The 12,036-nt window shown below is 35.3% G+C and overlaps 1 protein-coding gene across 4 annotated transcripts in view; it reads right to left on the bottom strand.

The window, feature by feature from the left end:
* Positions 1 to 12,036, bottom strand: part of VPS8 (VPS8 subunit of CORVET complex) — a 280,030-nt gene that overhangs the window by 96,186 nt on the left and 171,808 nt on the right. For all 4 annotated transcript variants that reach the window (XM_057737662.1, XM_057737661.1, XM_057737663.1 and 1 more), the window contains exon 36: positions 5,253 to 5,400. In XM_057737662.1, the coding sequence (XP_057593645.1) occupies positions 5,253 to 5,400 (148 nt within the window). The remainder of the gene's footprint in view (positions 1 to 5,252; positions 5,401 to 12,036) is intronic.

Raw genomic sequence — 12,036 nt, 5'->3', positions numbered from 1 at the left:
CACCAATGAAATACAAAGAACCCTAAAAGACTACTACAAACAACTATATGCCAATAAAATGTACAACCTAGAAGAAATGGACAAATTCTTAGATAGATACAACTTTCCAAGACTGAACCAGGAAGAAATAGATAATATGAACAGACAAATCACAAGTACTGAAATTGAAACAGTGATGAAAAAACTTCCAAAAAACTGAAGTCCAGGTCCCAATGCCTCCATGGGTGAATTCTATCAAACATTTAGAGAAGTAACACGTATCCTTCTGAAACTCTTTCAAAATACTGCAGAGGAAGGAACATTCCCAAGCTCATTCTCTGAGACCACCATCACTCTGATACCAAAACCAGACAAAGATACCACACACACACACACAAACACAAACACACAGACAAATTGTAGGCCAATATCACTGATGAACACAGATGTAAAAATACTCAAGAAAATACTAGCAAACTGAATCCAACAATGCGTTAAAAGGATCATACTGCATGATCAAGTGGGATTTATCCCAGAGGTGCAAGGATTCTTCAGTATTCACAAATCAATCAATGTGATATACCACATTAACAAACTGAAGAATAAAAACCATATGATCATCTCAATAAGTGCAGAAAAAGCTTTCGACAAAATTCAACACAAATTTATGATTTAAAAAAAACTCTCTACAAAGTGAGCATAGACGGAACTTACCTCAACATGATAAAGGCCATATAAGAAAAACCCATGGCTAACATTACTCTCAATGGTGAAAAGCTGAGAGCATTTCCTCTAAGATCAGGAACAAGACAAGGATATCCACTGCCAACACTTTTATAGTGTTGGAAGTTCTAGCCATGGCAATCAGAGAAGAAAAAGAAATAAAAAGAATCCAAATAGGAAAAGAAAAAATAAAATTGTCACTGTTTGCAGATGAAATGATACTATCCGTAGAAAATCCTAAAGATGCTACCAGAAAACTATGAGAACTCATCAATGAATCTGGTAAAGTTGCAGGATACAAAATTAATACATGGAAATCTTCTGCACTCTTATACACAAACAAGGAAAGGTCAGAAAGAGGAATTAAAGAAACAATCCCACTTACCATCACATCAAAAAGAATAAAATACCTAGAAATAAGGAGGCAAAAGACTACTCTGAAAACTATAAGACACTGTTGAAAGAAATCAAAGATGACAGAAACAGATGTAAAGATATATCATGTTCTTGAATTGAAAGAATCAATACTGTCAAAATGACTATACTACCCAAGGCAATCTACAGATTCAATGCAACCCCTATCAAATTACCAATGATATTTTTCACAGAACTAGAATAAAAAAAATATAAAATTTATATGGAAATACAAAAGACCCCAAAGAGCCAAGGCAATACTGAGAAAGAAAAATGGAGCTGAAGGAATCAGACTCCCTGACTTCAGACTATATTACGAAACTACAGTAATCAAAACAGTATGGTAGATCAATGAAACAGGATACAAAGCCTGGAAATAAACCCATGTACATATGGTCAATTAATCTACAACAAAGGAGGCAAGAATATACAATGGATAAAAGACAGTCTCTTCAATAAGTGATGCTGGGAAAACTGGACAGCTACATGTAAAAGAATGAAATTACAACATTCTCTAGCACCATACACAAAAATAAACTCAAAGTGGATCAAAGACCTAAAGTTCAGACTGGACACTATAAAACTCTTAGAGGAAAATGTAGGCAGAACACTCTGACATAAATTGTAGCAATATTTTTTGGATCCATCTCCTAGAGTGATGGAAATGAAAACAAAAATAAACAAACGGGACCTAATTAAACTTAAATGCTTCTCCACAGCAAAGGAAACCATCAACAAAACAAAAAGACAAACCATAGAATGAGAGAAAATATTTGCAAACGAACCAACGGACAAGGAATTAATCTCCAAAATCTACAAACAGCTCGTGCAGCTCTATGTCAAAAAACAAACAAACAATGCAATAAAAAAATGAGCAGAAGATCTAAATAGAGATTTCTCCAAAGAAGATATACAGATGGCCAAAAAGCACATGAAAAGATTCTCAATGTCATTAATTACCAGAGAAATGCATACCAAAACTACAATGAGGTATCACCTCACACCACTCAGGATGGCCATCATCAAAAAGTCTACAAATAGTAAAAGCTGGAGAGGGTGTAGAGAAAAGGGAACCCTCCTACACTGTTGGTGGGAATGTAAGTTGGTACAACCACTATGGAGGTTCCTTAAAAAAACAAAAACAGAACTACCATATGATCCAGCAATCCCACTCCTAGGCATATATCCAGAGAAAACCATAATCTAAAAAGATACATGCACCCCAATGTTCACTGCAGAACTATTTATAATAGCCAAGACATGGAAGCAACCTGAATGTCTGCTGATAGAGGAATGGATAAAGAGGATGTGACACACATATATGATGGAGTGAAATAATGTCATTTGCAGAAACATGGGTGGACCTAGAGATTATCATATTAAGTGAAGTAACTCAGACAAAGACAAATACCATATGATATGACTCATATGTGGAGTCCAATTTAAAAATGATACAAATGAACTTATTTACAAAACAACAGACTAACAGATATCAAAAACAAACTTATGGTTACCAAAGAGGAAACATGGAGGGGGGAGGATGAATCAGGAGTTTAGGATTAACATATACACACTACTATACATAAAACAGATAACCAACAAGGACCTACTGTATAGCACAGGGAACTCTACTCAATATTTTGTGATATTAATAACCTATATGAGAAAAGACTGCAAAAAAGAATGAATATATGTATACGTATAACTGAATCACTTTGCTGTACATCTGAAACTAACACAACATTGTAAATTGACTCTATTCCAATACAATTTTTTAAAAAATTTCCTTTTACAATGTTAACAAAAAGTATCTAAGAACAAATTGAGGAAAATTGCAAGAGCCTTATGTAAAATATTATATAAAGTTATAAAACCTCATCAAAGAGCATAAAAGGCATTTCAAAAAGACAACCATGTTTCTGAATGTGAAAACAATACCACAAGATGTCAATCCTCCCTGAATTAATCTATAAATTCAATGTATTTTTCATGAAAATCCCAGAAGAATGTGTTATTTTTATAGGAATGTGACAATGTGATTCCTAATTTGATACAAGACAGTAAAAGGCTAAGAGTAGTCAAAGAATTTCAAAGAAAAAGAATGAGGAGGGAAGACTTTTCTGTCAAATAATAAACCTTATTTTAAAGCTTTCTTAATTAAAATATGTGGTATGGGTATAGGGAAAGACAAGTGACCAAAAGAACAGAATTCATAAAAAAGATCTATGTATATTTGGGAGTTTGGTATACAGCAGTATGGTGTTATAAATAAGTGAAGAAGGGACAATAAAATGTCACATGGACCATTAGCCATCCACATGGAAAAAAAATATAAATCCCTCTTGATCTGTTTACAAAAATAAATTCCAGATGGACTAAAAGCCTATAGGAGAAAAGCCAAGCTATAAAAATCATATAAGACAATATCCTTAATGCCATTAAAGTAGGAAAGGAAATAAAAGTCACACACAAAACTTGAACGTTAAAGGAAAAGACTGATAAATTAAAAGAGAAGTCACTAAAAACCAAGTTAAAAGACATGCCATAATAGACTGGAAGAAGGCATCTCCAACATATAAAATCAGCAAAGGACTAGAGATCCAGAAATTAGAAAGAACTTCTAGAAATCAGTAAGAGAAGGGCAAAACCTCAATAGGAAGCTGGGCAAATGATATGAATAGATAATTCAGAGAAAAGAAAACCCAAATGTCATTAAATATATGGAAAGATATGCAATGTCATGAGTAAGCAAGGATAATCATCACACTGGCAAAAATTAAGAAGTCTAAAAATACTAGAAATCAGCGAGGATGTGGAAAACCAGTAAATTTCAAACACCGACGATGAAAATGGAAATAAACAGGAAACCAACGTGGCAATATGAATAGAATTAAGCTACTCTATTGTCTAAAGAATTTCACTTCCAGGCATACTACTTAGAGAAATCTCAGATGGGCACAAAGAAGGTACATACAAAGATCTCCAAAGTAGCATTGTTGATAATGGCAAAAGATTGGAAACACTCTGAATGTCTGTGAATACGAAAATATATAAAATGCAGCACAGTCACTGAATAGACTATTACATGATCATTAAAATGAATGAACTAAAACTACATGCATAGAAATTGACAGATAAAAAATTAATAAAAAGGAATCTGCAATAGGATATTCCTGTATGATATCATTAATATAAACTTTTAAAACATGTAAAACTGTACCTTGTGTTTCATAGGTAAATTCAAACACGGAAATTTTTAAAAATGGATGGGAAGGATAAACTTCCCACCTTCACGTTGGAGGTAACCTCAGGGGAGACATGACAAATAAAGGATGCTTTATTTCTAAAACAAACAGCAAAACAACAAAGATCTGAAGCCAGTATGGCAAAACATTAATATCTATGAAGTTGAGTTGGTGGGTACATATGTAGGTATTTGATACTTTGCACATTTCTATATATTTTGAAATATTTCATAATTTAAAAAATTTTAATTGTGTGGGCAGTTTAGGAGGTGGATGCAGAAAATACAGGTTACTATCTCATGAGTATTGATAGCAAAGATACAAAGGCAGCTTAAAAACAAATTTTAAACAGGGAACATACTAGCCTCTTGTGGTAGATTAGAATATGTTTGTATATATACATATGCACATATGTGCATATACACATACACACACACATTCATTTTCATTTGGAAACGAGAAAACAAGGAAAGAGAATCAAGGCAATGACTGTGCTAATTGCCATTTAACCTACTAAGTCTCACGGCAACAGGACTATCTAACCATCAGCGTCTGCAAATAAGAACTTGGTTTTCCCCTTTTAATATTTTTACTGTATTCCTTTTTCTATGTTTATCCTGTTGGCTAGAATGCCTGTGAAACTTGACTAATAACAATGATGGACATGTGCTGTTTCTCACTTTACTAGAATAAACGAAGAGGCAATTTATCACAGCAATGGAAAGCACGTACTACGGAGTCAAACTATCTGGGTTCAATCTCAAGTGCTAGCACTTACTAGATACAAACTTAGGCAACTGATTTAATATATGAGTCTCCCCGTGCTCATTTGTAACACGGTGAATGCTAAAGAAAACTTTACTCTTGTCTTCTCTACATTATTGGTCTTACCTGAATAGTTTCTTCTAGACGGTAGCACTCAAGGACCTGTAGCGTCTCTATAACCTGGTTTGGGCTGAACTGACACAATAGCTCAATGAACTGCTCTGTAATACAGGGAGATATCTGCAGCAACTCTTGATTTACATGAATACCTTCCCTGAAAACAGAAGAGGTAAGACAGCAGCATTATTTAATCATACCATAATTAAGGCTACAGGTCAAAAGTGTGTTACCTTAAAACCAAGACTACCTTTTGATCAGGTAAAATCGTGAATTAAAAGTCTTAATGTTACTTAGGTTATTAAGGTGAATTATATATCACATCAGAGACATTCTAAATCACAATATTTCTCAATTTACATTGAATAATTAAGGAAATGATATTCAGTGGCGGCTCCTCTAAATCATACCTGAAGTTGCACTGTTGCCCTAAAAGAAACAAAGATGACTCAATTTAGTTCAAACAATTTGATCCATGAGTAACTATTCGGTTGGCCAAAAAGTTCCTTCATTTTAAAAGTAAAAATACAAGACACATTTTTCATTTTCACCAAGAACTTTATTGAACAACGCATTTACCATTTTGTTCCACTACTTTCTGCCATTTTTCAGGCAACTTCATAATTTCATCTTCCCAAAACTTTTTATCTTTTTGAGCAAAGAACTGTTTCAGGTACCTTTTACAGTCTTACAGGGAATTGAAATTTCTCCCATTAAGAGAATTTTGTAAAGACCAAAATAAATGGAAATCTGAAGGTGCAATGTCTGATGAATATGGCGGATGAATCCGAACTTCCCAGCCAAGCTGTAACAGTTTTGGCCTGGTCATCAAAGAAACGTGGTCCTGCATTATCCTGATGGAAGATTATGCGTTTTCTGTTGCCTAATTCTGGATGCTTTTCATCGAGTGCTGCTTTCAGTTGGTCTAATTGGGAGCAGTACTTCTTGGAATTAATTGTTTGGTTTTCTGGAAGGAGCTCATAATAGAGGACTCCCTTCCAATACCACCATATACACCACACCACCTTCTCTGGATGAAGACCAGCCTTTGGTGTGGTTGGTGGTGGTTCATTTCACTTGCCCCACAATCTCTCCTGTTCCACGTTATTGTACAGTATCCACTTTTCACCACTTGTCACACTTTGTTTTTAAAATGGAACGTTTTCATTACATTTAAATAGAGAATCATATGTGGATATATGGTCAAGAAGGTTTCTTTTGCTTAACTTATGTGGAACCCAAACATCAAAGCGATTCACATAACCGAGCTGGTGCAAAAGAGTTTCAATGCTTGATTTGGATATTTTGAGTATGTTAGCTATCTCCTGCATGGTATAACGTTGACTGTTCTCAATTACTGTCTTAATTTGATTGTTACCAACTTCAACTGGTCTACCCGACTGTGGAGCATTGTCCAGTGAGAAATCTCCAGCACGAAACTTCGCAAACCACATTTGACACGTTAGATCAATCACAGCACCTTCTCCATACACTGCACAAATCTTTTTTTTGCATTTCAGTTGTGTTTTTACCTTTCTTGAAATAATAAAGCCTAATATGCGGAAAATGTTGCTTTTTTTCTTCCGTCTTCAATATTAAAATGGCTACATAAAAATTCACTAATTTTGATGTTTTTTAAAAAATGTATGATGATATGACAGCTATCACAATACAATCTAACAAAATTGTTTTGAATGAAGTTAAAGACAACTAAGTGCTACTAGAGCCATCTTAAGGGGGAAAACAAATGAACTTTTTGGCCAACCCAATATATATAATAAGCCATCTTCCAGTCTCAACAACTGCCCCTACTATACTTCCCATATAGCACCAATCACATCATGTTGTAATTGCTTCTTTAATTATCTATCTTTCCCAGAAGATTATAAATTCTGTGAGGGCAGGCACCAGGTACCTTCTCATTAATGAATTCTCAAAACCTACAACAGTGTCTTGTATGTAGCAAGGGCTAACTATTTGGTCGTTGTTAAAACAAATAAGTGGATGAACAGTAGGATATACAAAATTTATGGTTCATTTGCCTTGTATGTCAGTCATTCACAAAGCCAACTATTCGTAATGCTGTGGAAGTAATTAGTTTTACCATGGTGGACTATTGGAACTACCTAGAAAAATCAACTACTATTCATTGGAGATACAAGAATCATCTCTCTACCTTCAAAAGAAGTCAGTTCCTTCTGGGAGTCCTATCTTCTCCTCAGAATTCCTCAACTAAAGCTCCTTTATATAAAGAACTGGAATGGGGTTAATAAGATAAAAAATGATTGCTACAAAAACTCCCTACAAACAAAAGTCCAGGACCAGATGGCTTCACTGGGGAGTTCTACCAAACCTACAAAGAAAAACCTACACCGATCCTTCTCCAACTCTTCCAAAAGGCTGAAGAGGAAGGAACACTCCCAAAGACATTCTATGAAGCCACCATCACCCTGATACCAAAACCAGACAAAGACACTACCAAAAAAGAAAATTACAGGCCAATATCTTGATGAATATAGATGCAAAAATTCTCAACAAAATATTAGCAAACCAGATCCAACAACACATAAAAAAGGTTATACACCATGACCAAGCTGGATTCATACCAAGGTCACAAGGATGGTTCAACATATGCAAATCATCAATGTGATACACCACATCAACGAAAAAAAGGACAAAAATCACATGATCATTTCAAAGGATGCAGAAGAATCATCTGACAAAATTCATGATAAAAACTCTTAGGAAATGGGTATAGAGGGAATATATCTCAACATAATAAAAGTTATTTATGACAAACCCACAGCCAATATAATACTCAACAGTGAAAAGCTGAAAGCCTTCCCACTAAAATCTGGAACAAGACAAAGATGTCCACTCTCACCACTTCTCTTCAACATAATATTAGAAGTCCTAGCCACAGCAATCAGACAAGAAAAAGAAATAATTTTCTAATTATTTTCAAATTGATAGAGAAGAGGTAAAATTGTCATTTTCCGCAGATGACATGATACTATATATAGAAAACCCTAAAGTCTCCGCACAAAACCCACTAGAACTGATAAATGAATTCAGTAATGTAGCAGGATGCAAAACTAACATACAGAAATCAGTTGCATTCCTTTACACTAACAATGAGATAGCAGAAAGGGAATGTAAAAAAAACAATACCCTTTAAAATCACATTAAAAAAAATACTTAGGAATAAACTTCACCAAGGAGGTGAAAGACATATTCTGAGAACTACAAAACATTAATAAAGGAAAATAAAAATGATTCAAAGAAATGGAAAGATACTCTTTGCTCTTGGATTGGAAGAATCAATACTGTTAAAATGGCAATAGTACCCTCAGCAACCTACAGATTTAATGTGATCCCTATCAAATTACTCATGACATTTTTCACAGAACTAGAATAAATAATCCTAAAATTTATATGGAACATTAAAAGATGTAGAATTGTCAAAGCAACAGAAATAAAAAAAATAAACAAATGGGTGCTAATCAAACTTACAAGCTTTTGCACATCAAAGGAAATCACAAACAAAAGGAAAAGACAACCTATGGAATGGCAGAAAATATTTGTGATTGATGGGACTCATGCGGGCTTAATTTCTAAAATATACAAACAGCTCATATAACTCAACAACAAAAAAAACAAACTACCCAATCAAAAAGTGGACAGAAGACCTAAATAGACATATCGCCAAAGAAGACAAACAGATGGCCAATAGGCACATGAAAAGATGTTCAACGTTGTTAATTATAAGAGAAATGCAAATCAAAACTACAATGAGGTATCACCTCACCTCACACCAGTCAGAATGGCCATCATTTTTTTTTCCCAGCTCTTTATTGGAGTATAATTGCTTTACACTATTGTGCCAGTTTCTGCTGTACAACACAGTGAATCAGCTGTATTTATACATATATCCTCATATCCCCTCCCTCTTGAGCCTCCCTCCCACCTTCCCTATCCCACCCCTCTAGGTCATCACCAAGCATCGAGTTGATCTCCTTGTGTTATGCAGCAGCTTCCCACTAGCTATCTATTTTACATTTGGTAGTGGACATATGTCAATGCTACTCTCTCACTTTGTCCCACCTTCTCCCCCACCCCACGTCCTCAAGTCCGTTCTCTACATCTGCGTCTTTATTCTTGTCCTGCCACTCGGTTCATCAGTATCGTTTTTTTGAGATTCCATATATATGCGTTAGCATACAGTATTTGTTTTTCTCTTTCTAGCTTACTTCACTCTGTATGACAGACTCTAGATCCATCCACCTCATTACAAATAACTCAATATTATTCCTTTCTATGGCTGAGTAATATTCCATTGTATACATGTGCCACATCTTCTTTACCCATTTATCGTTGATGGGCATTTAGGTTGCTTCCATGTCCTGGCTATTGTAAACAGTGCTGCAATGAACATTGTAGTACATGTATCTTTTTGAATTATGGTTTTCTCAGGGTGTATGCCCAGGAGTGGGATTGTTGGGTCATATGGTAGTTCTATTTTTGGTTTTTAAGGAACCTCCATACTGTTTTCCATAGTGGCTGTACCAACTTACATTCCCACCAACAGTGCAGGAGAGTTCCTTTTCTCTGCACCCTCTCCAGCATTTATTGTTTCTAGATTTTTTGACGATGGCCATTCTGACCGGTGTGAGGAGATACCTCATTGTGGCTTTGATTTGCATTTCTCTAATGATGAGTGATGTTGAGCATCTTTTCATGTGTTTGTTAACCATCTGCATGTCTTCTTTGGAGAACTGCCTATTTAGGTCTTCCGCCCATTTTTGGATTGGGTTGTTTTTTTGATATTGAGCTGTATGAGCTGCTTGTATATTTTGGATATTAATCCTTTGTCTGTTGCTTCATTGGCTAGTATTTTCTCCCATTCTGAGGGTTGTCCTCTTGTCTTGTTTATGGTTTCTTTTGCTGTGCAAAAGCTTTTAAGTTTCATTAGGTCCTATTTGTTTATTCTTGATTTTATTTCCTTTATGCTAGGAGGTGGGTCCAAAAGGATCTTGCTTTATGTCATAGAGCGTTCTGCCTATGTTTTCCTCTAAGAGTTTTATAGTGTCTGGCCTTACATTTAGGTCTTTAAACCATTTTGAGTTAATTTTTGTGTATGGTGTTAGGAAGTGTTCTAATTTCATTCTTTTACATGTAGCTGTCCAATTTTCCCAACACCACTTATTGAAGAGGCTGTCTTTTCTCCATTGTATATTCTTGCCTTCTTTGTCAAAGATAAGGTGCCCATATGTGCATGGATTTATCTCTGGGCTATCTATTCTGTTCCATTGATCTATATTTCTGTTTTTGTGCAGAATGGCCATCATTAAAAAGTCCACAAATAACAAATTCTGGAGCGGGTGTAAAGAAAAGGGAACCCTCTTACACTGTTGGTGGGAATGTAAACTGGTGCAGCCACTATAGAAAGAGGTTCCTCAAATAACTAAAAATAGAGTTGCCATATGATCCAGCAATCCCACTCCTGGGCATATACCCAGACAAAATTCTAATTCGAAAAGATACATGCACCCGTATGTTCACAGTAGCAGTATTTACAATAGTCAAGACAGAGAAACAACCTAAACGTCCAACACAGATGAATGGATAAAGAAGATATGGTTTACACACACACAGACAGACAGACAGACAGACACACACACACAGGAATATTACTCAGCCATCAAAAAGAATGAAATAATGCCTCTGCAGCAACCTGGATGGACCTAGAGATCATCATACTAAGTGAAGTAAGTCAGAAAGAGAAAGATAAATATCATATGATATCACTTATATTTGGAATCTTAAAATACGATACAAATCAACATATCTACAAAACAAAAAGAGACTCACAGATATAGAGAACAGACTTGTGGTTGCCAAAGGGGAGGCTGGGTAGGGGAGGGAATGAATGGGAGTTTGTGGTTAGCAGAGGCAAACTATTACCTATAGAATGGATAAACAACAAGGTCCTACTGTATAGCATAGGGAACTATATTCAATATCCTGTGACAAATCATAACGGAAAGGAACATGAAAAAGCATATATATATAGATATGTATAATTGAGTCACTTTGCTGTATAGAAGAAATTAACACAACATTGTAAATCAACTATACTTCAATAAAATTAAAAATCAACAAAAAAATAAAAAAATATATAAATTGTTTTTAAAAAAAGAAAAGTGAATGGTCTAAGGCAACACTTCCCAGTTTTTCTCATAATGGCACACAGAAAATGACAATATTTTTCTGGCCCATCAGAAATAAGCTGATTACAAGGGACTTGGGTACCCCAAGAGCCATCCCTAAGATCTGAGGAGATCAGTCTCTAAACATACCTGCAGCCCAGGAGCAGCACACCAACAACCATAGGCAGGAATCTCTGGACTCCAGAGAGAATGATCTGGGGGTTATAAGTATTCTATAAATGATGGTAAATAGCACTCCTATTTTTTTCTAGTAAGATGCTTCAGTTACAGGAGGAGGAATTATATTTAGACATGGGAAATCTTTCCCAAATTAAGAGCTTTATGACACTCAGTCCTGACCAGAGGTTGGGTGATGATCTCACTAAATTCTGCTGCTTGGGGATTTCAATACTTGCTGATGGGCTAATTCAGTATCTCCTCAAATTGGCTGTCAATCCCAAAGATTAAGTTTTCCTTTCTTTTCTTTTCTTTTTTTTTTTGGTATTTCACAACTGCCTTTAAGGCAGTATTTTGTTAAGTGACTGGCTATTCCCTATGTAGACCACCACCTTAGTTCTGATCAC

Source organism: Hippopotamus amphibius, chromosome 6 (genome assembly GCF_030028045.1).
Source record: "Hippopotamus amphibius kiboko isolate mHipAmp2 chromosome 6, mHipAmp2.hap2, whole genome shotgun sequence".
NCBI lineage: Eukaryota > Metazoa > Chordata > Mammalia > Artiodactyla > Hippopotamidae > Hippopotamus > Hippopotamus amphibius.
Note: the sequence above shows the minus strand (reverse complement) of the source record. Positions and strands in the feature narration are given on the sequence as shown.